At 38.3% G+C, this 24,983-nt stretch overlaps 8 protein-coding genes, 1 long non-coding RNA gene, 1 other non-coding gene and 1 pseudogene across 11 annotated transcripts; 5 read left to right on the top strand and 6 right to left on the bottom strand.

Annotated features, from left to right (window-relative positions):
- Positions 1 to 10: 10 nt before the first annotated feature.
- On the top strand, positions 11 to 82 carry TRNAD-GUC (transfer RNA aspartic acid (anticodon GUC)). Its single transcript has one exon. It is a non-coding gene; the product is annotated as a tRNA-Asp (tRNA).
- Positions 83 to 372: 290 nt separating this feature from the next.
- On the bottom strand, positions 373 to 2,406 carry LOC104791362 (proteasome subunit alpha type-7-A). The gene is made up of 3 exons (XM_010517222.2): positions 2,030 to 2,406; positions 1,266 to 1,680; positions 373 to 870 (listed from the first exon to the last, which is right to left on the bottom strand). Exons 1-3 carry the CDS (start codon positions 2,200 to 2,202, stop codon positions 706 to 708), a joined length of 753 nt encoding a protein of 250 aa, XP_010515524.1. The 5' UTR covers positions 2,203 to 2,406; the 3' UTR covers positions 373 to 705.
- A 155-nt stretch (positions 2,407 to 2,561) lies between these two features.
- Positions 2,562 to 5,022, bottom strand: LOC104791361 (senescence/dehydration-associated protein At3g51250). Its single transcript, XM_087453247.1, has 4 exons — positions 3,990 to 5,022; positions 3,598 to 3,764; positions 3,048 to 3,132; positions 2,562 to 2,959 (listed from the first exon to the last, which is right to left on the bottom strand). The coding sequence occupies exons 1-4, from the start codon at positions 4,898 to 4,900 to the stop codon at positions 2,785 to 2,787; spliced, it is 1,338 nt and encodes a 445-aa protein (XP_087309373.1). The 5' UTR covers positions 4,901 to 5,022; the 3' UTR covers positions 2,562 to 2,784.
- On the bottom strand, positions 4,946 to 6,799 carry LOC104791360 (naringenin,2-oxoglutarate 3-dioxygenase). 2 transcript variants are annotated; one of them, XM_019226926.2, is made up of 4 exons: positions 6,546 to 6,799; positions 6,085 to 6,434; positions 5,565 to 5,993; positions 4,946 to 5,457 (listed from the first exon to the last, which is right to left on the bottom strand). In XM_019226926.2, the coding sequence occupies exons 2-4, from the start codon at positions 6,190 to 6,192 to the stop codon at positions 5,179 to 5,181; spliced, it is 816 nt and encodes a 271-aa protein (XP_019082471.1). In that variant the 5' UTR covers positions 6,193 to 6,434; positions 6,546 to 6,799; the 3' UTR covers positions 4,946 to 5,178. The 2 variants fall into 2 exon arrangements, with proteins under 2 accessions (XP_019082471.1, XP_010515520.1); XM_010517218.3 differs by lacking the exon at positions 6,546 to 6,799 and having other exon boundaries at positions 6,085 to 6,494.
- Positions 6,800 to 7,314: 515 nt separating this feature from the next.
- LOC104791358 (uncharacterized) lies at positions 7,315 to 8,606 on the top strand. Its single transcript, XM_010517217.3, has 2 exons — positions 7,315 to 7,720; positions 7,865 to 8,606. The coding sequence occupies exons 1-2, from the start codon at positions 7,618 to 7,620 to the stop codon at positions 8,476 to 8,478; spliced, it is 717 nt and encodes a 238-aa protein (XP_010515519.1). The 5' UTR covers positions 7,315 to 7,617; the 3' UTR covers positions 8,479 to 8,606.
- A 448-nt stretch (positions 8,607 to 9,054) lies between these two features.
- LOC104791357 (WEB family protein At3g51220-like) lies at positions 9,055 to 10,112 on the top strand. The gene is made up of 2 exons (XM_010517216.3): positions 9,055 to 9,341; positions 9,458 to 10,112. The coding sequence occupies exons 1-2, from the start codon at positions 9,240 to 9,242 to the stop codon at positions 9,908 to 9,910; spliced, it is 555 nt and encodes a 184-aa protein (XP_010515518.1). The 5' UTR covers positions 9,055 to 9,239; the 3' UTR covers positions 9,911 to 10,112.
- Positions 10,113 to 10,950: 838 nt separating this feature from the next.
- On the top strand, positions 10,951 to 11,273 carry LOC104699068 (protein SMALL AUXIN UP-REGULATED RNA 16 pseudogene; annotated as a pseudogene).
- A 1,521-nt stretch (positions 11,274 to 12,794) lies between these two features.
- On the top strand, positions 12,795 to 14,217 carry LOC104791354 (large ribosomal subunit protein uL2y-like). The gene is made up of 2 exons (XM_010517209.2): positions 12,795 to 13,445; positions 13,673 to 14,217. The coding sequence occupies exons 1-2, from the start codon at positions 13,006 to 13,008 to the stop codon at positions 14,010 to 14,012; spliced, it is 780 nt and encodes a 259-aa protein (XP_010515511.1). The 5' UTR covers positions 12,795 to 13,005; the 3' UTR covers positions 14,013 to 14,217.
- LOC104791355 (zinc finger CCCH domain-containing protein 45-like) lies at positions 14,204 to 17,331 on the bottom strand. The gene is made up of 4 exons (XM_010517210.3): positions 16,870 to 17,331; positions 16,142 to 16,321; positions 15,900 to 16,024; positions 14,204 to 15,813 (listed from the first exon to the last, which is right to left on the bottom strand). The coding sequence occupies exons 1-4, from the start codon at positions 16,924 to 16,926 to the stop codon at positions 14,646 to 14,648; spliced, it is 1,530 nt and encodes a 509-aa protein (XP_010515512.2). The 5' UTR covers positions 16,927 to 17,331; the 3' UTR covers positions 14,204 to 14,645.
- A 912-nt stretch (positions 17,332 to 18,243) lies between these two features.
- Positions 18,244 to 18,906, bottom strand: LOC147942775 (uncharacterized). The gene is made up of 2 exons (XM_087456179.1): positions 18,365 to 18,906; positions 18,244 to 18,271 (listed from the first exon to the last, which is right to left on the bottom strand). The coding sequence occupies exons 1-2, from the start codon at positions 18,904 to 18,906 to the stop codon at positions 18,244 to 18,246; spliced, it is 570 nt and encodes a 189-aa protein (XP_087312305.1).
- Positions 18,907 to 20,533: 1,627 nt separating this feature from the next.
- LOC104791353 (uncharacterized) lies at positions 20,534 to 22,719 on the bottom strand. The gene is made up of 3 exons (XR_768896.3): positions 21,619 to 22,719; positions 21,038 to 21,170; positions 20,534 to 20,863 (listed from the first exon to the last, which is right to left on the bottom strand). It is a non-coding gene; the product is annotated as an uncharacterized LOC104791353 (long non-coding RNA).
- Between the last annotated feature and the right edge of the window lie 2,264 nt (positions 22,720 to 24,983).

Below are 24,983 nucleotides of genomic sequence, written 5' to 3'. Positions count from 1 at the left end.
AAACAACAATGTCGTTGTAGTATAGTGGTAAGTATTCCCGCCTGTCACGCGGGTGACCCGGGTTCGATCCCCGGCAACGGCGAACTTTTTTTGTTTTCAACGAAATTACAAGTCATAACGACACTGTGATTGATTGCCAGATTGGTTGATTGTAAAAGTTATGAATACCTTTAAGGATGAAGGTATTACTGCTGACTGCCTATGGCATTTCTTATGGTTCAACAACATTGCGATTCTGCATTATTATCTTCAGGACTACGATATTTTGCTATTAAAAATGTTTAGGTTAAGTTCATTGGTTCCGCTTTGCTATGTTGTTCTCTTCATGTTATTCATTTGTTACAGATGAACAAGTTAATGAAGAGACGAGGATGAAGGGAAATTTTTTTCTAGAATTGACAAATTAAGAGAAGAGAGGGACAAGTTTTGTAAGAAACCGTGCCTCCACGAGAAAACCTACAACAATGCTTGAAAAGCTAGTAGAATGCAAATGCAATATCCTCTAAGAAGCATGTTGAACAGGCCATAGGTCTAGTGACAAATGGCTAAGTTCGTACTCTGCTAAATTGTTAATTATGATGTAAAGCAACAATGTCAAATAAACTAGTAATCCAACAAAACCAAACCATTTCACGCGGTCCAGATTTCTCTCCAACCCTTGAATACCTGACTTTGAACAAACATTACAACTCAGTAAGAACTGGTTCATGTTTCCTTCGCAGGGCCTTTCTTGGCCGCTTCTGCAGCAGCCTTCTCTGCTTCGATCTCAGCCACAATAATATCGATTTCTTCTTCTTCTAGCTGCTTCAGAACACCTTCCTCTCGTGTCATTACAGCAACCTCAATGTTCTTTCCCCCGCTCTCAACTACCTGTAAAATGCAGAGCCTATCAGCTTTAGACAAAATCCACTACCTGTGCTTCTACTAAGTAAGCTCATCCAACATTATCATCCAACTAAATTAGTAAGATCTTCTATATTTTCGAAGACTTTCACATTCTCAAACACTGTCAATTTTTGTAAGCTTTGCATCTAACCTAAAGCCACCTTTCAAAAATGGAGAATTATACATGTGGTTCTAAGTATCGCATGTTGCTCACTACATCAGCAGCTTAGGCTAGGAATAAACCAATAGGTACGATCTCATTGTCAAGCTTAGCAACAGGGCAGCAATAGCCTAGAAGAAAACTTAGCAACAGGGCACCCAGCAATAGCCTAGAAGAAAACTATTTGGTTTAGTTATAGAACATGATGGGATAAACTAACCTCAAGCAGAGCACGGATAGCAAGCTTCACAGTTTCTTGGCCAGAGCAATCTTTATAGTTTTTCTCCAGAAACTCTCTAATTGAGTTAGAGTTTCTCCCAGTAGCATTAGCCTTCCAAGCAGAGAAGGTACCAGACGGATCAGTCTGATAAAGCGCGGGTGTACGAGTGTAAGGGTCAAAACCAACGATAAGAGTAGAAAGACCAAAAGGCCTCACACCACCACTTTGAGTATACTTCTGTTGAAGACCAGCTATGTAGCGAGTGATGTACTCAACAGTGACTGGGTCCTCCAAGGTAAGCCTGTGGCTTTGACACTCTATCCTCGCTTTGTTTATCAGGACACGGGCATCTGCCTTCAACCCAGCACAAGCCAATGCAATGTGATTATCAAGGCTCACAATCTTTCTAGCTGATCTGTAAGAGAAAAAAAAAAACAATAAATATATAAAAATTCATGCGATTAGGAAGGACCATCAGCCAGATCTGACATAGTTGAAACAGAATGAATCAACACTCGTAAACTTCAACTAGGGTTTCAGCTCTGATTGTACGATCTAACATTACTAGATTCCCAATTACAAAGTGATACAGCATCCCAAATTCAGGGTATCACTCAGAAGGGTTTCAGTATTGACAACAAGATTAAGTAGCAATTGAGCAAATCAAGCGATCCAGGTGAAAGCAATAGAAGTCAAAATTAAAGTGTGGAACTCAATTCAAATGGACTAAAAAGTAATTGAATCGGAAGAGATCGGAACTATACCTAGAATCCTGGAGCTTAGGGGTGGATTTCTTCTCGACGGCGAGGACAACAGTATCGGTGCCGCGGACTCCGACGGCGGCGTTACCCTTGCGGACGGCTTCCAGGGCATACTCGACCTGGAAGAGATGGCCATCGGGGGAAAACACTGTGATTGCTCGATCGTATCTCGCCATCTCTCACTTCTGTTCTCCTTTTTTTTTTTTTTTTTTTTTTTTTCTGGGGGTATTTGTGAGTGTTTCGTTCTTTCTCTCCCTTCTTCAAAACCTCTCTTTCGTTTTTTTGTTGCTTAACAACGATTCCCAACTTAGGCGACAAGCCAAGATCCCCAGTTCTAGATTAATCACCTGCGGACAGGTCCACGGTAAAATACACCTTCCAGCCAATCACAAAAATTATCACTGGATTTATTAGTTGCCTCAAGGCCCAAAAACATGGCCCAATTGTTCAAACTCCTAACATGGTTTTTCATGATCATTAGAAAACAGTAAACAATGTCGTAATTCAAAAGAGATAAGAGGTAGCGCCGTAGAGGTATGAAATAGTACAGCTTTCAATAACTATTATTAAAGCAGCATATTTCTTCTCGATGTATATATATGTGAGAAGATTAGAAGAAACTGTTTATATAGTTTACATAGAATCACAATATACACATTGAAAACTAAATATTGAGTACATTAGTCAATCTTCATATACTTTTCCATAAGGAAAATTAAATGCAAAGTATGGATGAGCAGTTGAAGTGAGGCTCCCTACTACCCTTTCTTGGCCTTTAAATCAGAAACAGCGGACTTGGCCAATGTTGTAGGCTTTAAGACACTTTTGGGGTTCAGTGCCTTTCGGATCTTGAAAGCAACCCATGCGGTTCCAAAAGCATGTCCTGCTGCGTCTAACCCTTCGTTGGTTGCCTCTGCTGCTTTTGTGCCGTACCTGTAGTCTCACAACAAAAATCCATTAGGTAACTTTGATCACCTGCTGAGAAAAATGACTGTTTTCATATGCTTTTACTAATCAATACCTGTGATTGACGAGTTCTGTTGTGACAGTTGATGAAGTTGACATTACATTTTTCCCAGCCACTTCAACAGCATCACAGATCTTGCCTGCAGAAAGTAAACAGGTGATTAAACACGGGAGCAAAAAAGGCAATGTTACTAATGCCATTGGCCTCAACAAAAGAATCAGCAGGTTTTGAGTGTATATCACAGGTTATTAGAAGAGAGCCCAAAATCTATGCTCATAACTAAAGAAAGAAGAAATAGAACTCGACGTATACGGCAAATGAAGGATTGCAAATCACTTTGTAACTTTTAACTCAAACACCCCAAAAGGAATAAAGTTCATGGGAATTAGCCTTAACAATGTTCAAGGCAAGAAGCAGACCCAAATGCCATATCAATGAACTGCTGGAAAAAGCTATATTCAAAAAGACTCGGGAATCATGGTAATTCTAAATGCTGGTGAGATGAAAGAAAGCAAGGCAACTCGCGAACTAAGAAATTTCCATGACTCTCCCTCCAAGCATGGCACATAAAATTTGAGAAAACCAAAACAAGTAATGTACTTACTAAATCCATCGAGGGATGCGAGAACAATCTCTCCAGGCAAAAGCCCAAAAAGCTTCTTTCCAGCTTTTGAGTTAGCCACTGAACCAGTGATGAATCCCGAGACTTTGACAACACCAGAAAGAACACCAGTCGCAACTTTCTCTGTCATTTGTGTCACTCTCTTAACCCTTCACATAGAAACCACACAAGGGAGATTAGCAAAGGCATAAAACTCGTTCATTCAAGAAATAATACCATGAAGAATGCACACTGTGTTCAAAATTTTAAGAACTGGTCTTTTCATACTCAGTTTTCTAATGATCATGAAACAAAGAAGCAGATAAAATACCTACTAGATTCCTGTCCAGTTATTTCCAAGGTCAAAGAAACTAAATTCCTAAGTATCACCATACCTCTTGATTCTCCTCAGTGTCTCAGGGCTAACATCCTTCTCCTTCTCAGCACGACTAAGCCTATTCTTCATAACCTCGTTTCCTTTCCTGAGTCTCTCCACAGTTACATCCCCACACCACAGTATCCCTCTGATCAGCTTACCAGACCCGGAAGCTATCATTTTAGCAGTATTGTGACTGTAATCCTCAACATTAGGCGCAAGCGTAGTCCAATACGCCGCACATTGACCTTCCACAACGTCTTTCCTCTCACCCTTAAGCTCCTCCGGCGAAGTCTGCGCCACAACTGAACTTCCCAGCACCTCTTCACCCTTCTCCTTTGCCTTTTCAGACATTCTCTGCTCTGTGAAACAACTATAGTCTCTCAAAACCTGATCAAGCACAAGTAACACATTCTCTTGCCCTTTAGAAGCAATGGTCAATCCGTAATTGAGAATATCATCATCCGAATCGGACCCAGATCCATGTCCTTCCTCCTTCGGCGGATGAATCGAGAAGAAATAGTGCGATCCATCGACCTTAGCCGCAACCTCGTTTTTCGTCAACGGCCATTGAATCTCATCCCCAACATTGGCTAGAACCGCGACGATGTTATCCCCCTGGATGATTCGAACGATGGTGAAATCACCGCACGCGAGTTCGACGCTGTAGGATTTGTCGATTAGGTTGAGAATAGCCCCGGGGACACGGATGAGAACCTCCTCCGTCGCCTGAGGCGGAGCAGACGGTGACTGGTTTCCGGATGCATCTCCGTGGTGAGGGAAGAGATTAGGTCCGAGATTTTGCGACGAGAGAGATGGATAGAGGTGAGGGGAAGAAGGGTAAGGATTCGTCTGAGCAAAAGGATTATCAGGAATTGATTGATCGATTACCGGCCGTTGCTTCTCGTCACCACCGTGTGAAGGATTCATCTCCGTCGCGGTCGTCGTTGATTAGAACAAAACGGGTTTGATAGATTTATTTATTTTCGAGGGAGACATAAGTTAATAGGATTTGTGGTTAAAGTTTAAAACAATAAAAATTGAATCCACACGCATCTCAATCTATTTTACCACTTTTTTTAGTCATAATAATAAAAGTGCATTAATTATCATTAAAAATATGATTACCACAAAAACACACACCAAACGAACAAAACAGAACCGGAACGAACCAAACGCAACAGAGTAACCGAGAAATAAAAGATTTTCTAAGCAAAGATTTGGTCGACAGCTTCCTCGTGGTCATGTTTCTCTTTAGCTAGCTTCTTAAGGCGAGCTAGCTCCAAATCTCTTCCCATCTTTCTCTTATACATCTCTGCGAACGTGATTGGCTCCTCCAAGATTGCCTTCTCTCCTTCTTTTATTTTAAGTGGATACACTGTGGCGTCGGGAGCTGGATTCTGGAACGTGGCAATGGATAGTCTGCTCGAGTTAGAGTTCACCACTGCCTGATGATCCGCGTTCTTGAACCTCCCATTGCTCAGAAACTTAAAATCAAGACAAATCAAATTTGACCAAGTCAAAACTACAAATCAGAGAAAAATAAAAATAAATAAAAATAATAATTAAAGAGAGGATGAGAAAGTATACTGACGTGACCGTGGTCACCGAGATTGACGACAAACGCTCCTTCAACAGGCTGAACCGTAATCCACGTCTTGCCATCGTCTCGTGTGGCTTGTAATCCACCGACTTGGTCTTGTAGCAGCAAAGTGATGGTTCCAGGGTCAGTGTGGCGTTTGAGTCCCAGGGTTAGATCAGGCTGAGGGCATTTTGGGTAATAATTAACAACTATCTTTTGGTCCATATCGACGCATGCATTGGTAAGTGACTCTTTCTCAAGACCCATAGCTTCAGACAAAACCTCAAGAAGCTTACAAGCCAAACCCATCAGCCTCTCACTATACTCTTCAGTTACTTTCACCCATCCCTCCGGCGTATCTGGCCACCGTGAGTAGTCTCTGTTTCTCACCGGGTACGAGAAATACGTCACAATCTCTCTCCAATCTTGCACAGCCTCTCCCTGCATTTACAGTTTAATTATTTCGTATTTAACTACAAGATTAAAACATGATTACGTATTTCACCTAGAAGATTATATATATGGGTCGTACCTGGAGGTGGCTAGAGACGATGAATCCTCCTTTTTTACCACCGGACATGTCAAACCGGAGCTTCTCTTCCGGAGGTAAAGCAAAGAAGTCACGAGCGAGACGTGTCATATCCGACACCAAATTGGTATCGACGCCATGATCAACCACCTGGAAGATGCCCCAATCCTCACAAGCCTCCACGATCTGACGGCAGATCTCTCCTCTTTTACCATCAACATCGTCGATACCGGCAAGAGAGATCACCGGGATTTCGTCGCTGAACTCATTATAGGCGACTTTGGGGCGTTCATCTTCGTCTCGGACGAACTTAGAGTTGAGCTTAGACTCTCCGGCGAGCTCAGTCAGAGTTCCTGGAGCCATTTTAGTAACAAGACAAAAGACTATATTAAGAGACGAATAGAGAGAGAGAGAGAGAGAGAAGATGTAATCAATATATAAGAAGAGAGTGGTAGCTGAGAAACCTTTCAAAGCTTGTGATCACTGACGAACGAGGAGGTCGCTAGCTACCTACCACGGTACTACTCTCTCTTCTCTTCTAGAACACAAGTTATACTCAACCAACTACATTGTATGTATCTTCAAATAAAAAGAAGACATCATGTATTTACATTTTTTTTTCTAACGAAAAGAATTATAAACTCAAAATCTCTTTATGTTTTCTAGCTACATTCAAATGTATCACATTATTATTGCATAATACGGACGTCAGAGTTTCGTTTACACCTTAAAGTAGACTGTATACATCTACGTTTGTAACGGTAGATAGAAAGCCACGTCTGAGAAATGGCTGTGTGGTCAGTGGAGAAGTCACGTGGCCGAGACACATGTTCTGGTACGGGGCTTGCGTTACAAAAAAAATCCCAATCATCATTAATTTTTGCATGGCTATTACTAAATCCCATTGAGGAATGAGGAGAGAATTAAACCTATATTTTATCACAAACTTTTCCTTGGGCTGACAAGGTAAAATGATGGGATTTGTAGAGAGTATTGGGTTTTAGTTTTTACCAGTTTATCAACTTGGATATTTAATGTGGGGTGAGTTGTATGTTTAGAAATTAAACCAGACAGGATAAAATTTTCCTGCTCATAACTTTACTTAGCTAGGATAAATATAAGTAGTGAATGTGTGTTTGACCAATGTAGGGTTAAACTTTAAGATGCCTAAGTTGACTTTTTAATTTTTTATTCTTAATTATAAACAGAGCTGGGCTAATTTAATCATTGCAGCCCTTTTAGTTCGTGAAAGGCCCATACAGCATAACAAAGATGGCTACTTTTTTGCCATGAGAAAACGGACCTCCACTTCCTAAGAGAGAGGAGGAGGAGCCACAACACAACGGCTAGTCTATTAAAGAAAAGAAAGAAAAAAAAACACGTTCTAACGGCAACATTTTTTTTATCAGACATGCCTATAAAAATACTGCGACCTAAACAAGTTTCTCATCTTCATCATAGTTCTTTCAAAGATTCTCTCTCCTTCAATTCAGTCTTCGTTGTTGTCTGTCTACAAGAAGAAGTCCAAATTATCCAATGGAGACTCCATCATCATCAGCAACGAGAAGAGTCACTAGATCGCAGGCTATCTTTGCAATCAACAACTCTGGTTCTGAATCTATAACTCCCTTTTCATCAAGTATGTTTCCTCTTTCTATTTCTATTTTTCGTTTCTTGTAGCCTTGAACCATTAACCAGTGATTCTTTATCTCCTGTTCTTGATTAGTCTTCTTATCAGTTGTTGTTTTCATATTCACCCTCTGTATTCATTTTTGGCTCTTAGATAAAACAGAGGATTCGAACAGAGGAAACAAGGAAGATAGGTCTTATGCTGCGCTGATCGACATAACGAACGATTCACCGATCGTGGGTCTAGCGTTGCAGACGCCTCCTTCAGGTTTCATGGTTAAACGGAGAAGCAGCAGAATCAAGAACACGCCTGGGTCTGGTGAAGCCCTTTTGAGAGGACAAGTCAAAACCCTCTTGCACAAGGTTAAAGAAGAAGAAACAGAGCTTATCCATTCAATAAAGACTCGTCCTTTTATCCACCTAGTCACTTCTCCAATGAGACTTCTCGCTCCAACTCCAGCAAACACTCCCCAATCCCCAAACATTTCAGATAGTAACGATGTCAAGATTAAGATCGCATCCCCGATTGTTGCTGAACACTTGAGAACCTCTCTGATATTTGAAGAGAAAGAAGAGAAGAGTATGAGCATAATTACTCGTTCTTTGATGTTTGACTTCACCACGGACAAGTCAGAAGAAGATGTTGATGGACTGTGTAAAGGAGAGAAGAAGACTCAAGCTGAATTTGCAAGGAAACGTAGCAGATTGATGTATAACAGTAATGATGAGAAGATCGTAGAGGTCAAAGAAGTGCTGTTGCATTTGTAATCTTGATTCTTATTGGGCTTTGCTTTGTATCGGTCACGAAGTAGTGATCTGTAATTTCTAGGTCCAAAAAGGCCCATTTATGTGAGTGAAAAAATAGGAGACAAGTCGTTGTCGAGATGAAGATGAAATGATTTGGTGGTGGTGGTAGCAACTAGCAAGTTAAAAAAGAAAACTAACAGAACACATGAGAAAACAGAAGAAGGACGTTCCAACGAACCTTTCTCTCTACTTGTTGTTCTATTTACCCAAAAACTTTCTTCTTTAGTGTGAAGTAAACGCCAAGACATTTTTGGTTCTAATTTCAATATAATAAAGAAAAAAGTAAGCACCACGAAAATATACTTAACAACTTTCTCATCATTTTTTTGTCATTTAGTGGAATTTTTCTCGTCGGTAATGTGTTACATATATTAAAATAAAATGATAAATATATTGTAATGGTGGAACCATCACATAATATAAGCTATGGAATGAGATCTTTGATTACGATTTTATATCACAATCAATTTGAAAGAACAACTTCTTATGGTGCTTTTTGTTCTTCTTTTTAAATTGATTTAGTCATTAACGTGGTCAGTTTCATCTTAGTCCACTAATCTAGTCACCATCCGTTTTAAGTGACAACAACCAACAGGTGCAATCTTTTTTGGAAACTGGTGACTGGTTTTCTCTTTATAAAAAGCTGATCGAGGTTTCTTCATGACATGGACCAACTCATACAAAAACTAAAGCAATAAACATATATCACTTAATCAGCTGTAATGGTTCGCGCAGAGATCGAAACCGGGGCTCCTTTCAGGTCTGTTAAAGAGGCCGTCACTCTCTTCGACGAGAGAATCCTTCTCGGAGATAATTACGTAGAGGTCTCTTATCTATAAGCAAATGCATAGTTTTTGCATATATTAGTCGTATAAGACATGATTATCTCTATATCAATGATTAACTTTGTTTGCAATAATTTTCCACCGTGTGGTTATAGAGAAGCAGTTGTAATAAAAGCATTCAAGAAGAGCTGGTTGAAGCGCAGGAGAGTCTTAAGAAAGCTGAGGAAGAGAACAAGGTTTTGTCTCAGCTTATCGAAACCCTCACACGAGAGCTTGAAACCACTAAGGAAAAGCTTAACCACTCACTCAGAAAATTCCCAGAACATCCTCAAGTCGAAGATGATGACCTCAAATTCATAGAGGAATCCACGGTTAACGAACGGGACAGCATAACCGAGATCAAGACGAACCGGTATGATCAAAATGAAGTATACGATGATCGTCTGGAGAAGAGGCGTTCGGTGAAGTTTGCGAACCCACCATTGTTAACAAAGGTGATTGTGGGAAAAGAGGAGAAAAGCAAAGCTATGGTGAAGAAACAGACGAAGAAGATGAAGCAGTTGGCTCCATTGGCTTCTTGGCTCTTTGCAAGAAACCGGTCTAGTTAACCACTTACGAGATCCTCATCTCGTGTTTAGTACTTATATGCGTGCCTTACGAGTTAAAGAAATAATATCCCCAAATTCATTGTTTTTAATTTTTGGGGCGGGGGGGGGGGGATTCATTCAACTTAGATTTTGTTACATATTACTAAACAATTACTTATCACAATGTCTTGTTGGGATATATATTAAATTTTGATTTAAACGAGAGTTTGTGATTTTTTTTTTTTCTATATATGTTAACAGTAAAATCCCAAGGCCAAACCCAGTCCTAGATTATCCAAACTTGGTTTTGTTGCTAAAAGGCGTATACGGATGAGGATGACCAATTTACGAGATGAAAATTTGGTCCTCAAGCATTTAGAGAAATCATCAGTCCCTAACCTACATATATCCACACGAGTAACTCCATATTTCAAACGGGAGCCAATACCCCTTGGCCCTTGGTAGTTTTGTGGAAGGCTAATAATAGCCTAATAGCAAATATATATTATATGTTTTTATATTGTAAGTGCGTAGCTAGAATCATATCATATAAACTCGAATTAGGCATTTAGGCGTTCGCGCATTGAGTGGCCCGTACGTTTAAGCCCTAACCATTTTTTGAACTACATATGTATTTTATTTTATTTTTCTTTGGCGTTTACAGAATATATATAATAAATATTTATGTAACATGTTTCATTCATTTTGGTCTATATATATCACTATACGTCTTCTGTAGTTTTTTAATTCCTGCACAAAATAATTGTATATTCTATGGTAACGTACGTGATGATGTTTGTGTGTCTGTAATAGGTATTAATTAGGGCATAATACTAAATAATTAGAGCACTTAATTTTCTTAATCAATCGGTTTTGGTGTTAGAAAACTCGCCATCGTTTTCAAAAAAATAATGTTCCAATTCCGAACGCAGGATTAATCCAGTCAAACTTGCCTCGATCTGCAGTATATATATCCTATGTGTATTTGCGGCACTAGCTATCTCTCTCTCTAGGAGTCAAAAATAACAGAAACATAATTGGAGACATTCTCATTCATTAGTATTGTAAACAACGAGAGTATATATATTAGAATACAATGGAGATAAAGCAAGCAAGTAAGTCACTGAAGCAGATGCTGAAGAGATGTTCAAGCTTGGGGAAGAAGAGCAGCGAACACGTCCCTAAGAAGGGTCATTTTGCTGTCTACGTGGGCCACTCCAGAGATCGCCACGTCGTCCCCATCACATTCCTCAATCACCCAACCTTCAAGATAATGCTGCAAGCAGCGGAGGAAGAGTTCGGGTTTAGGCAAGAGGGAGGCCTCACCATTCCTTGTGACCAAAACATATTTCTCTCTCTCTTAGACTCCATCACATCTTACTAACTAGCTAAGTCTTAGTTATACTTTGAGCCTCTTACTCTTCCTCACTTGATGAGAGGATTAAGTCAATACAATTAATGTAGAAGTTTATGTTGATGATAGCTTATCTTGTTGTGTTCCACCTTTCTTCAATTTTGTGTCTAACGATGGCTATATCTACAATATATACACTCACTCATGATCGAGGCGTAACTGGAGCTATATATATCTGGTCTAGTTTACATATATAACCGTGTAACTTTCGAGTTTCGATTACTGAGGATTATGTATATGCTTCTTTAATTTTGCTTGATGGGTATAAGGAAGATAACATATCGCAAAACGTACTACGTCTTCTATGCACACAAATATTCTTTACTAGTTACTATACTGACTTAGACTTTTTCTTTGACATCGATCGCATACCAATTTAGTTATTTATATGAATGTATCGTACGTAGTGATCATGAAACTAAAGATACCTCTCAAAAAGTTCTGTAATTTTGCATTTAACATGGCATATAAATAAATAAATAAAAACATTGAAATTTCATCATGAACTAATAACAAAATGTCAAATTTTGACATGTTATAATCAGTGTTAGTATTACTCATGGTTCATGAAACGATATGAGTCATATTATAATGGGGCCACAATATATCGATCTGAATGTCAAATTTTACATCCAACTTTTAATTTTGTTCCTATTTTACATATGCTGAGAAAATAACATAGTAATTAACGATATTACAAACTAGGTGGAGAAATTCTGATCTTAATCAGTGTTATAAACACACAAAACAAGTAAACGCGACGCAGGTGCGCCTATGGAATATATGACATACTACAAGCATGAAAATGGGCTTCCTACATGACTATACTATATATTTATCAAATATTTTATCCTGTAGTATTTTTGGTTTTAATTTATGATTGAACAACTCATCCTTTTTAAACGAAAAAAAATTAGCATTAGTCATGCGTATATTGTTAAGCAGCATGCAAGTTGATTTATTAAAATGGCATGCCCTGCGATTGACGATCTACGTATGTGTTAGCTTTGATAATCCAATACTTCTATACTTTTTTTTTTGTAATATACTTCTATACTTGTATACCGGCGGTGCTAACTGATAGTTAAGCATATATAAACAACTATACATAGATATAATCGAAATAACTTATGTTTTTTGGACAAAATCGAAATAACTTATTATAAAAAAGCTATTTAATTCTTAATTTTGCATATATTGTCACTTGTCAGCCAAATATATAATTGGTAATTAACGTTACATTAAGAGGTCCATGGTGTAGACTGTAGACAGACTATAATTTTTGGAGGAGATACTAGATTTGAGTTTGACACAAAGATTAAACAACAAATTAATGAAATGAACTATGTGCCTAAACGAGTTGTAGTGTTGACATATAGAGATAGCTCGCTCTAGCTCCTCTCCTTGCATGCCCTTAATAGAAAATACTCGAAAATTCAAATGCAAATAATCTGATTTTTCTGACATGATAAAATTAAAGTAAACTTTTGCAAAATAAAATAAAATAAATAAGAATCGTAAAAAGCAAACATTTTTAATAACCAAATTGGGTTAACATAAGTACGGCCTGTGCTTTTTAATTAGACTAAGGTTACATGGAGGCCCACGACTAAGGAGAATTAGGGTTTCTGTTATGAGAACATCCCTATAAATTAGGCTACACAACCTAGGGAAAAAAGTAGGTTACGTGGCGGTAAGGAAGATGGGTCGTGTGATTAGGGCTCAGCGTAAGGGTGCTGGTTCCGTTTTCAAGTCCCACACACACCACCGCAAGGGTCCAGCTAAGTTCCGGAGCCTCGACTACGGCGAGCGCAATGGTTACCTCAAAGGATTGGTGACGGAGATCATCCACGACCCTGGCCGTGGTGCTCCTCTCGCTCGCGTCGCTTTTCGTCATCCTTTCCGCTACATGAAGCAGAAGGAGCTGTTCGTAGCCGCCGAAGGTATGTACACCGGACAATACCTCTACTGTGGTAAGAAGGCTAATCTTATGGTCGGAAACGTTCTTCCGCTTGAATCTATCCCGGAGGGAGCTGTTGTCTGCAACGTCGAGCTCCATGTCGGCGACCGTGGTGCTCTTGCTAGGGCTTCTGGTGATTACGCCATCGTAATTGCTCACAATCCTGACAGCAAAACCACCAGGTAATTTCTCCAAATCAGTTAATAGTTTGCATGCTTCCAAATGCAAAGTTAAGAACTCTCCTTGAAACCTTTGTTAAAATCGGAATCTTCATTTTTAAGTTGCGTACTATTATTATATTATGTCTAAACCCTAATTATATTACTGGAACATCATTTTATAACTTGACTTGAGTGGCACTTAATAACATTGATGTATATATTGATCTGTTTTTACCATATATAAAAAGGATTAAGCTTCCTTCTGGAGCGAAGAAGGTTTTGCCAAGTGGGTGCAGAGCCATGATCGGGCAAGTTGCGGGTGGAGGAAGAACAGAGAAGCCACTTCTCAAGGCTGGAAATGCATACCACAAGTACAGAGTGAAGAGGAACTGTTGGCCTGTTGTGCGTGGTGTTGCCATGAACCCAGTGGAACATCCCCACGGAGGAGGAAACCATCAGCACATTGGTCACGCCAGTACGGTCAGGCGTGATACATCTGCTGGTGCTAAGGTTGGTCAAATTGCTGCAAGGAGAACTGGTCGTCGCAGAGGTACAGCTGCCACACTAGCAGCCAAGGCAGACTACTAGACTTGACTTGAAACACACACACTCTTCTCTGCTTTCTTGATTTTGTTTTGCTTATTTCTGTTAAAGTCTTAACACCCCTTTCCATTGTTGCCGTTTACGTTTAGTATATATTTTTTTTTGTTGAAAGCTTATGAGCTTCGTATTGAATCTGCCGTTTAGAGGTAGAATTTTGAATTATTTAATTTATGAGATTTTTTTGGGGTCATCTTGATGGTGTTTCTTTTACTACATATAATTGTTACTTATCGAGGTCTACTATTTCTTGCAATGGCAGTACATCTCTTGCTATATTCTTCCATCATTTTCACTTTTAAGCGATTACAAAACTCAACTCTAGTTATCAGTTCTTTCTTTAATAATTACTGGACATAATTCTCAAATAATCCTGACGCAAATTAATGTTGTAATCATGATTTAAATGAATGTTTTCTCAACCTCTTAGACTGGTGTATCATTAAACTGGTGCTCTAAACAGAACCATCTTTTTTTAAATGAATCAAAAATTGGTGCACTGATCAAAATTGAAAGTGGGTATCACCTCAGTTTTTTTTTGTTCCTGAATCAGCGATAGACATAGACTAGAGAGTGCAATCTATTTTTGTGATTTGGAATGAACCAGAGTCAAAATTATGTTCAAATACCATTTTTCTCATACCTTCCAAACTTCATTCTCTTAGCCGTCGGAGCCTCTGCCTCAAAGTTGGGCCTAAATCGGTCATGAACATAGAGGCAACTATCTCCCAGCGTACATCCACTCGCAGTGCCAAAGTAGATACATTGTTTCTGAATCTTATTATTATCAATGCGTCCATTGAATATTCCAGTTTGTGAAATGTATTGGTTAGTTTCATGATTATCTGTCCCATGTTCCCTTATAAGGTTCTTGAAATAGTCTAGACCCTTCATGGGTTGTACTACCGGATTAGGTCTACCATTAGCATCTCCCCGGTTTATATTAATTGGATAAGAATTGAAACCGGTTTGAGGACCCCTTCCAAGTCCAATTGATGATTGAACATTGTTCATTTCAGAAGTACGGAATGCGTAACTGGGTTGGTGTTGGGGTTGAGGGTTTACTATTACCTTTGGTTCTGAGAAAACATTTTGAGGTCTGTGGAGGTTAAGGTTCATTGGCAGAGTACTCGATGGGAACCGAGCAGGCAGAGGTTGTTCTTTAGCTATACTGACATGAAAATGAGCGGGCATTGGTATACTAGACGGTTCAACATTTATAGGCTTAGGTGGGGATATGTTTCCAGTTCCAGGCTTGGGAGGAGATACTCGTCTCTGAGGGTTAGTAAAAAAGGGAGACGCTGCAACACTATGTTCTTGCGGTATCATTACTGGCTGCGGCTTTCTAGCCATGGATGAGGCGGGGACAGGTTGCGGAACAAGTCTAGTAGTCGAGTTGATGTTAGTGTCAACGGGCGGATTCTTAGTTTCAGAGGATTTACCTGATGAGTCAGTGATCAGATTCTTGATAATTTTCGGGTTGCTGAGGAACTTGATAAGTAGATCAGTATCAACCATACTCCCCTGTTCCTTGGTTTTCATCAGTGCAGCCAGAGCTGCAGAAGCAGCAAGACTCAAGTCTGGTGCAAGACCAGTAGCCCGTTCCTGGGTTGAACAGGGTGGTTTGGTCTCCAACTGACCTTGCTTATTTGCGGTAAAACCGGATTCAACCGTACTGTGGGACGAATCCTCTGAAGATTCAGACTCGTCTTCAATGGGAGTGAGACGAATGGCAGGAGTTTTGCTGTCATCAAAGCATTCAGCTTCCACAACGGGTGAAACAGAGGGTCTGCGTGAAAAGAAAAACAGAATACGATCAGCAGGATAACCTAAGAGGCCTCAAATGCAAGAAAAAAAGAAGGCAAATGAAAATACCGAGAAGGGATAGCAGAGCGGTGCGGATAGATAGCTTGCAGCAGTTTAGAAATCCTCAAGTTTTCAGTACGTATTTCTGTGCTTTCACCACCACCTCCAACAAGCCAAGCATCACTGAGAGAGAACTGTTTTATTGTTCAAGAAACACATAATAATATCAGATACAACAAACGATTGCTTACAAGGGATTCTACCGCTGATTCTGGATTATATATATATATTTCATTTATTTTTATTTTTACCTGAGGAGGTCGCTTCCATTTGCTGCGAGGAATGTTTGAAACATTAGGCTTAACAGCATAGTGGTTTCCTTCAAAACCAGGTGGAAGGTCTGGTGGTCCTCGAGATGATGATAGCTTAAGATGACGTAGAGGCTGAGAAGCAACTTTGGCCGGACATTGCTCAGTTCGAAACATCTTAACCTGTCCAAATTCCACATCCACACAACATTAGTTAGAAAAGCTGAGAGAATCTTCATCATCTTTCTTTCTGTGTTATCAAAATCATGTTAACTAACTAAACCACTCTCATGCTTCCTAGGTAATGAATGAATGAATTAATCCAACAACCACAAAGATTGTAAATTTATTAGTTGCGCAGAGTAATGGAATTGATGCAGCAGATTCACACTATACATCCAGATCCAAAACAAACTTGTGTCTTGACCAAAGTTGGTTACTTTCACAATTCCAATTATTCAATTTTTATCTTCCAATTGGATTGAGATAATCAATTTTAAACAGATTCATCAAGATCGTACGTATCAATTCGTTGGGTTCAATGTAAAGTTTCAAAATCGAGATTCGATAAGAGAATTCAAATTTTTTTAAGTTTCCAAAAATTTGGCTATAAATTGTAATCGAGATTGGAAGGATGGATCAATTTTGGGTAATCAAGATTGAAAGTTACAAAGCTGGATTATAAATAAATAAATAAAAAAAAACATTGGAACATACGATTACATATGTACCTGACAAAGCTTAGGACCTGGTGGCCATGAAACCCTTGGTTTCTTCGATCTCTTCATATTTCTTAAAACCCCCAAATTCGTTTTTTTATTATTATTATTAATAACAAATTCAATCGGTGATCGTGTTTAATCAGATTTGAGATGGAGAAATAGCCCCCCGATCTAATACGAATTGTTAGTTACTTTTTTTTTTTTTTTATGGCTAAATCTACAGATTTCTTGAGATTCGTTTACAGAGTTGGTCAATACGATGATGGAAAAAGAAGGATCAGAAAGCGATGAAAGAGAGAGAAGACAAGAAGAAAGAAGAGACGTCGGCGGGGAGGTAAAGATACTTCTTCGCCCAAAAAGGAAAAAAAAAACTGTTTCTTCTCTATGTATTTTTGTAAGTACGGTGGTGATGTCTACAGAAGAGGATTTAGGGAAGCAATTTACTTGTTCAATTACGTGTGTTATGCCACCATATATATTTAAACAAATAATAAGAAAACAAATAGTATATTATTTTGTTGTAATTTTATCACGTTTTATATATTTGTAGATTAAGACGAGTGCTCTATCACACATCAAAATTCATTTTATTTATATTGTTAATTTATATAAAATATAATTTATGTGATTATTTTAAAAAGTTTTTTTGATAAAACATTATGCAATAAAATCATTTGCTAAACATGATTGTTTGAAAAAATATACATATTTTGTAAATTTTATATTGTTAATGATTCTATATACGTACATGTGCTATAACACTGGTTAAATTTTATTTTATACAATATTTTATATATTTTATATTTTAAAATAAAATTTTGATATGTTATTAGTTTATGTATGCGAAGTTTTTCAACAATGTGCATTCTACATCCTGACTTGAATGTCATTATAAGACATAATTTTGTACATTTAGTTTTTAAAAAGCGAGTTATTATATTATGAGTAATTTAATATATTGTTATACTTTTTGTTTTAATATACTTGGTTTTTGTAAATTCTTTCATATTATAGTGACATATTAATGACATTGATATAACAAATCAATTTAGAGTGTTTATAGTTTCTAACTTTTATATCAAACTAGGTTTTGAACCCACAAGACAAAGACAAGACAAAGAACAAGCTTATTCTCTTAAGAACACTTAAAGAGAAGAAGAAGAAAATTCAGAGTTTTATTAATATCAAAGGTGAAATTCGTACAACTGCTACAGGGAGACTTTATAATAGTACTTCAGCTGGCCCTAAGGCCGAAAATAAATGCAAAATAATACAACAAAGGAAAGCAAATAAAATCAAACACAAAGCCATTGTTTTTGGAAAGTAAATAACTAATAAAAAAAATGCTAAAGTAGACTTGATCTCTCTTGATGAGCAAGTCTTCTAGCCGTTGTTGGGGTTGGTGGGACCTGCAAGGATCGATAATATTGAATAAGACTTACCTGGATGCGATCTAGGCCCAATTGATGTTTTCTGAATCACTTCTTGTACTACTCGATGTGCTACTTCAGGGTTCTTGTCTTGTACTTGATTGTTGGCTTGTTTATTGAAGTAGGGGTCTTCCTGGAGTTCCTCTAGAGTATCTTGATCAGTCTCTTGATGCTCGTCCATGTCCTCTATGGCTTGGTCTTGATCTTCACTCTCTTGATTGCTTTCGGAGGTGTAGCTTGTATCACACGTCTCTTGCAGCTCCGATGTCTTCTCTTGGATTCTTGAGGTTCCTTGACCTGCCAAAAGAGGTTTCATACCTGGGGAACTGGTTTGATCCAGGCTCATTTGGGTGAAGGCTTCAGCAAGCTCTTCCTCAGCAATGTGGTCATCTCGGTTGTGGTGGCATGATGGTGGTACAGACCAGTTGACGTCCTTCAGCTCTAGGGAGCTTACAATGTCTTGAACAGCTAGGTTAAACCTCTTCCTTAGCTGTTTAGTCTTTGATCGTGTCACAGGGCCTTCTCGTACTTCTGGTACAGGATGTGGTACATGATCTGGTTCAACGGTTTTGACGGTAGGGTTGATGTCCGCATCATCATTCGTAGTAGGAAGCATATTAGTATTATTTATAGTGGTTCTCAGCCATTGTCTAAAAATTTTATAGCCAATGTGGGATGTTGTACATACACTTATTTATCAGTTTTTTAATATAAAAAATTTACATCATTTCAAAAATGTTAAATATTAAGATATCTGATTTTGATTGGTCGTTTTAAAAATTATAATATAGAAAATCCTGTAAATTTTGAAAATGTTAATCAGTGACATGTCAAATCCCGATAGGTTGTTTAAAATCCTATGTGGACGCCATAAGGAGCTTATATGTGACAACCCATCCCGTGGACCCCGCTAGCCGCCCCAACGGACCGTTCGTGGACCCTGCTAGCCCACCACTAGCCGTCCCAATGGAGCCCAAGCTGGTCCTGCAGGGCATCGATCCTAACTCATCACTGTGGTAACAATTTGTTCTGTGAAAATGTTGTTAAAGGGTAGGGACTAGGGTTCGAAGAACGTCTGGCGCACCAATAAACTACTGGTAGATTTGGATATCTATAGTGATGAGCTTTCTCTTCCTGAGGTGTGTGTCCATATTCGTTATGGTGAATGTCAATAACAAGTAAAATAAGTACATATATAAATAATGATTGAATTGTTACATATCATATTATAAAAGAAAGCAAAAAGTCATGTCCTCTTTAAACGGTGATATTTAACCTTCTTCAAAACAAAAAGTCTATATTGTGTTTCATCATGTGGAATTGGAACCTGGAACTGGGACTGGAACTAAATTATTTAAGCTCTTGTAGAAGCATTATGATCATCATCAACTGATATAAGTAACGATCCTTTACATATAGAGGTTTATTGAGACTTGATTATGTGTTGACTGTTATGTTTGTTGCAGACATTGGATCTGCTAGACCTCTGCGAACAAGCTGGTTCTCCATAAGCCGAAACAATCAACCTTGAAATGCCACGTTGCGTAGGGTTGAGTCGGATCCAAATGTATGTTTACTAAGAAGGGATGAGAGTTTGTGTGGTCTTAAGGCAAGCAAGGGGGGAAGAGGCTCTGCCGAATAAGCGACTACTCTCATTCGTGTCGTGTCTGATGTGTGAGTGTGGGTGTGTCTGTGTTTGTGAGAGATTCGATACTCTTTTGAAACAAAGATTTATGTAGAAGAATATAGAAATGCTATGAGGTACCGTTTGTTGTGTTTGCTTGTGTAAGGAGAAAAAAGTTGTCCTAAATGACAAGTTTAACTATTAAGCATATGCGTCCTGATCTGACTGTACAATCTAACTTTGTAGTAGCGTTTCTTGTAGAGAGCTAAACCAGGTCGTTCAGCTGCGTAATATCCCGATCCGGATATATCTCACAAGTATTTAAAAAAACATTTTCAGATTTAGTGCTCTCATGAATTTCAACATGGTTATGTATATCTTGTTCCATGTTTATCAGTTTGCTTGTTCCATGTTTTCTACAAAATTCATCACGCGAACGTAACAGTCGACGTCGTTTCACAGAAGATAGCAATATAATGAGAAGTTGAGAATGTAATTTTTGGGTTCTTAGATGGAAATGGCGGAACAGACGTTGTGAGACCATCTCCACTCCAGAACCTCTATTAAGTTGCTTTAAATTAAACTAATCATATAATTATTCCACTAGAGAAACTCTATCAAAGTTGCTTAATCATCCTAATTCAATTTTTCTTAAACAATTGCTTAATTATATTCCAAAATGAAGGTTTGTCAATTCTTACAACTCTTCTTATTAGTGTTACAAAACGAGGTGAAAGAGAAAGCATTTTGCATAACAGAAGATGGAAACGCAATGAGAGGAAACTTGCGGCAAACATCGATACCAATGGCTTCAGAAAGATCAGATTCATCCCCATTTGGACCAGCCTCTACCCTCCAGTCAAATCGGCCTACATGGTTGGCTACTGTCACCTCTGCCATTGTCACCTAACCCGAGCCTTGCATGTTCTCCTCTTCCCCAACCATAGACCTAAGATTGTATATAGCCAAGTGACAACATTTTTACAGTTAAGATTTATATCAAGCTTAAAAACAAATCAGCCATGGCTCGATCAAGAAACCAGATGATATAAAAGTGAGACTTTAGCCATGGCTGGATAAAAACAAATCAGCCATGGCTCGATCAAGAAACCAGATGACATACCTGCCCAACAACTGCGTAAAGAAGAGCAATAATGCAGAGGAGGCAGAAACAGAGTGCGATTCCGATAAGACATGCCAGCACAACACAAAAGATTTCAAAGAACACATCAAATGCTAGGAAAACAAAGGTTAACCTGCAAGCATTCAATAAACACAACGATGTCATCACCATTCATCTAGAAAAAAGGAAAACAAAAGAGTTTTCAGTAACAAAAGATTTATCACCATACCCACTCTGTGTAAGATTTCAATTCAGTGTAGTTATCCTTCATCATTAATTAATATGATCACTAGACTCATAATAAAAGCAGATTTGAAGAATCCATATTCATCAGATGATAAAATCAATTGTTGAGCTAATCGTTCACATCTTGAAACAGCTAAAAACAGTTAGCCACCAGCAATAAACCAGAGCTAAACCACAATAAACCGTAACAAATGCATAGAGCTACTATAGAGACGGATCATGGCATATTCAGAATGACTTGTAATAAGAAATTAGTAAACCGCTGCATCACTGAAGCTAGTTCTGGCTCACCAACAAGATCAGTCTGCACTAACACTAAACGAAATGAGTCTTACCCCTACGAGAGTGAGCAATCTTAACAAATCTTCTTGAATCCCATCTCAGCATCAGTGACTTGTATAAATGCAGGTTTCCCAAACTCCATCTCATATCTAAGAATGATCAAGCTTCATTTTCAAGAAGACAGATAAGCAACAACAGGAACACCTAAGAAATGCTTCAAGACGGATCATGCTTCTTCGGTGTTGGCTTAACACCAAGAAGACGCTTAAACTCTGCAACCTGCAACATACACACAGCTTTTTTTTAATAATAAATAGGGATGAGATTTGTGTTACTCTTTCTTAATAGAGATTTAAAAAGATCTTTAGCCATGGCTCGATAAAAACAACTCTGCAACCTGCAACATACACACAGCTTTTTTGTGTTACTCTTTCTTAATAGAGATTTAAAATCAAAATCTTGATTAGTGATCTTGATTAGTGAGGAAAAATCAAAATCTTGATTAGTGAGTATCAAAAGAACAGAACAAATTGATTAAGACAAAACCAAATATTCCACCCACTGCTTTGTCTGAATTTGTCAAGTCCCCAGATTGGTACGTACTACAACCGAAATATGACACGTATCGTTCCTTATACGTTGCTTCGGCTCCCTGTTTCAGAAACGATTCTCTCATTATTAGACTATAATATATTATGGGGTTTTTTATATTTTTTGGGGCCATAATTGGAAGAGAAATCCATAGAATTTTGTTTTTTTCGCGACGTCGTTCCACATTTAACAAAAGTGACTCAAATATTATTAACTTTAGTAAAAATAAAAATTATTGCCATAACACTAGTATGTATAATATATTAATTGAAAAACCCTAAAAGTGACCACCATCGATCTCCAAAAATCTCTTGTCTATTCTTCTGTGTGCCTCTCGGAGTGGTGGGTTGTTCAATGGATAATTGTAGTTGTCCTGCCCTCAAACTGGTTCAAGGGGACTCCGTCCCACAGCAGCCTCCTTCTCTTCCTCACCGAGATCATCCTCTTCCTTTGAACGAAAACTCTCCCATGACCTTGTTGGAAGTCAATCTTTGATTAATCCACAAATTAGTATCATCAGAGTTTGGAAGAAGAAGAATCAAGAAAGAGCCATTGATGTGTTTGATCGGAAGAGAAGAAGAGAAGTCGTGAGTGAAGAAAAAGGGTTAATGGTTTTATTATTGGGCCTGTCTTAGTTAATTAAGCCCACATGTTAATGGGTTATTGTTATTCTACAAACTATAGGTTAAAGTGTTAACCTAAGTATAAATATGTGATGGAAGGTGTTTAATGAAGTTAAGGAAACTTTGAGATAAGAGAGAAAGAGGCTGTTGCAGAGTAACAAAAAACATGGTATCAGAGCATGGTCGATTCCTGTGAGCGTGTTTCTACAAGGTTTCATGGAACAAATGACAACGCAAATGAAGGACATGAGAAGACAATGTAAGATATGTAAGAAGAGCAACCACAATGAAGGTGAGTGCTACCTTTCTCAAAACTATGGATCCCAGTTCTTTAGGAAACAATTCAGACCAAGGAGAGGTTGTTTTGCGTGTGGAGAACATGGTCACATAGTAAGAGAATGTCAGAAAAAGCTAATACAACCAGAAGTAGAAGAGGAGTATGGGTTGTTTAGTGCAGTTTAGGAGGTAAATCATACAAACAATGATGAAATATGGTTGATAGACAGTGGTGCAACGAGCCACATGACCAAGGAGGAAAGGTTATTTACAAAAATAGACAAAAGGTGTTCAAATTCCTATCAGGATTGGAAATGGAGAGAGAATAATGACTACAGGAAAGGGAGACATAGAAGTGATGACCAAGAAGGGAGTAAGAGCTATCAAGGATGTTCTACTTGTCCCTGAGATAGACAAAAATCTTCTAAGTGTTCCACAAATGACAAGAAACGGCTATAAGGTCGTGTTTGAAGACAACAAATGTACAATCTACAATCAAGGAAGGGAAAAGATTGCAGAAGTAGAAAGAGTAAGAAATGCTTACTTGTTGCGCATGCAGTTAGCTGAGGAGAGTGTAAGGATGGCCAAACAGGAGAACTTGTCTGAAATTTGGCATAAAAGACTCGGACATTCTGGCTTCCACAACTTACACAACCTGCAGGCAAATCAAATGGCTAAAGGCCTACCAAACTTCAAAGTAATTCAGGAGGTATGTGAAGCGTGTGTAAAAGGGAAACAATGCAGAGAAAAATTTCCTAGGATTTTAGAAACAAAGAGCATAGGAGTGCTAGACTTAATTCACACAGACATATGTGGTCCAATGCAAACTCCATCTTGTAATGGGAGTGTGTATATACTTACCTTTACAGATGACTTCTCACATATGTTATGGGTTTATTTTCTGAGGCTGAAGTCATATACTTTTGCAACCTTCAAGAAGTTCAAGAGTATGGTGGAAACTGATACACAGAGTTTTAAACCCTATTTTCCTACTGCAAGTGCACAGCAAAGAAGTAGTACTTAGGGGTCGAATCCCACGAAGACCAAGTTTTACTCTATGGTTCTATTGGTTCAATTTCAAGCTAAGACAATTCAAAGTTGGGTTTGTTTGGTAACAGTAACGCGATTAAAACGGTATAAAAAGGCAATGAGCAAAACACTAGATCAGGGATTATTCTCGGGAATTTCAGAGATAGCAACTAAACAACTATTCAGGGCATAGATTAAGTACCAGTCTAGAACTCAAACATAAATATAAACTGATCCACTGTCGTGGTATCAATAACTCTATCTGATCAATTCTGTGCGGAAACGCGGAGCACGTGCTCAGACATCCGGAGAACATGCTCGGCGGTCCATAAACCCTAAACTGTCGTTTGAGCCCAGAATCGCAGACAAGCATTAAAGAACAGGAATGATAAGTTCACAAATCACCTACATATCAACTTTCGCAGGTCTAGGATAATTTGCCCACTAATGTCTTTTCTAGCAACCTATTACACTTTTGATGAATAGATAAACCTAGAATCATAGATTGGGTGATCAAATCAACCTAAGCATTAAGTCTAACAATAGTGAAGACAATCGATTATATAAAGCCCTATTTGTATTCTGTTGCTAACCCATGAAACCCCTTTGAAACCCCTAATCTAGCAAAGAAAACTACTCAGACATAGAGAAATGAATAGCCAACATAGGTGAGAAATTCAATAGCATAAAAATATAAAAATCACAAGGGTTCAGAATCACTTCTCTAACGTAGCCGCTCTTCCTCTCCCTCACAAAACGTCGCTCAAAAACCAAAAAGAAAAAGTATATCCTATCTCTCCTAAAAACCCTAGGTTAAATAGCATACAAGTAGAGAAAAATAAGGAAAGAATCTAAATTCAAATCTTCCTATTAAAAACGATCTCAGCCCTCTTTCTCTC

The sequence above is a fragment of the Camelina sativa genome, chromosome 6 (assembly GCF_030686135.1).
Source record: "Camelina sativa cultivar CO46 ecotype springtype chromosome 6, ASM3068613v1".
Taxonomy (NCBI): domain Eukaryota; kingdom Viridiplantae; phylum Streptophyta; class Magnoliopsida; order Brassicales; family Brassicaceae; genus Camelina; species Camelina sativa.
The sequence above is the reverse complement of the archived record's forward strand: the minus strand, read 5'-3'. Positions and strand labels throughout refer to the sequence as shown.

Excerpts from the sequence above, each read along its gene's own strand:
- LOC104791362 (XM_010517222.2), bottom strand. The coding sequence starts at position 2,202 with ATGGCGAGATACGATCGAGCAATCACAGTGTTTTCCCCCGATGGCCAT. Across the intron at positions 1,681-2,029 it reads CCTAAGCTCCAGGATTCTAG|ATCAGCTAGAAAGATTGTGA; the intron begins GTATAGTTCCGA and ends TTTCTCTTACAG. Across the intron at positions 871-1,265 it reads CTATCCGTGCTCTGCTTGAG|GTAGTTGAGAGCGGGGGAAA; the intron begins GTTAGTTTATCC and ends TGCATTTTACAG.
- LOC104791361 (XM_087453247.1), bottom strand. The coding sequence starts at position 4,900 with ATGAATCCTTCACACGGTGGTGACGAGAAGCAACGGCCGGTAATCGAT. Across the intron at positions 3,765-3,989 it reads ACACTGAGGAGAATCAAGAG|GGTTAAGAGAGTGACACAAA; the intron begins GTATGGTGATAC and ends TTCTATGTGAAG. Across the intron at positions 3,133-3,597 it reads CGCATCCCTCGATGGATTTA|GCAAGATCTGTGATGCTGTT; the intron begins GTAAGTACATTA and ends TACTTTCTGCAG.
- LOC104791360 (XM_010517218.3), bottom strand. The coding sequence starts at position 6,444 with ATGGCTCCAGGAACTCTGACTGAGCTCGCCGGAGAGTCTAAGCTCAAC. Across the intron at positions 5,994-6,084 it reads TCGTCTCTAGCCACCTCCAG|GGAGAGGCTGTGCAAGATTG; the intron begins GTACGACCCATA and ends CTGTAAATGCAG. Across the intron at positions 5,458-5,564 it reads ATCTCGGTGACCACGGTCAC|TTTCTGAGCAATGGGAGGTT; the intron begins GTCAGTATACTT and ends CTTGATTTTAAG.
- LOC104791358 (XM_010517217.3), top strand. The coding sequence starts at position 7,618 with ATGGAGACTCCATCATCATCAGCAACGAGAAGAGTCACTAGATCGCAG. Across the intron at positions 7,721-7,864 it reads TATAACTCCCTTTTCATCAA|ATAAAACAGAGGATTCGAAC; the intron begins GTATGTTTCCTC and ends TTTGGCTCTTAG.
- LOC104791357 (XM_010517216.3), top strand. The coding sequence starts at position 9,240 with ATGGTTCGCGCAGAGATCGAAACCGGGGCTCCTTTCAGGTCTGTTAAA. Across the intron at positions 9,342-9,457 it reads TCGGAGATAATTACGTAGAG|AGAAGCAGTTGTAATAAAAG; the intron begins GTCTCTTATCTA and ends GTGTGGTTATAG.
- LOC104791354 (XM_010517209.2), top strand. The coding sequence starts at position 13,006 with ATGGGTCGTGTGATTAGGGCTCAGCGTAAGGGTGCTGGTTCCGTTTTC. Across the intron at positions 13,446-13,672 it reads CCTGACAGCAAAACCACCAG|GATTAAGCTTCCTTCTGGAG; the intron begins GTAATTTCTCCA and ends ATATATAAAAAG.
- LOC104791355 (XM_010517210.3), bottom strand. The coding sequence starts at position 16,926 with ATGAAGAGATCGAAGAAACCAAGGGTTTCATGGCCACCAGGTCCTAAG. Across the intron at positions 16,025-16,141 it reads AATGGAAGCGACCTCCTCAG|TTCTCTCTCAGTGATGCTTG; the intron begins GTAAAAATAAAA and ends ACAATAAAACAG. Across the intron at positions 15,814-15,899 it reads CGCTCTGCTATCCCTTCTCG|ACCCTCTGTTTCACCCGTTG; the intron begins GTATTTTCATTT and ends CTTTTCACGCAG.
- LOC147942775 (XM_087456179.1), bottom strand. The coding sequence starts at position 18,906 with ATGCTTCCTACTACGAATGATGATGCGGACATCAACCCTACCGTCAAA. Across the intron at positions 18,272-18,364 it reads CAAGACAAGAACCCTGAAGT|AGGTCCCACCAACCCCAACA; the intron begins AGCACATCGAGT and ends ATCGATCCTTGC.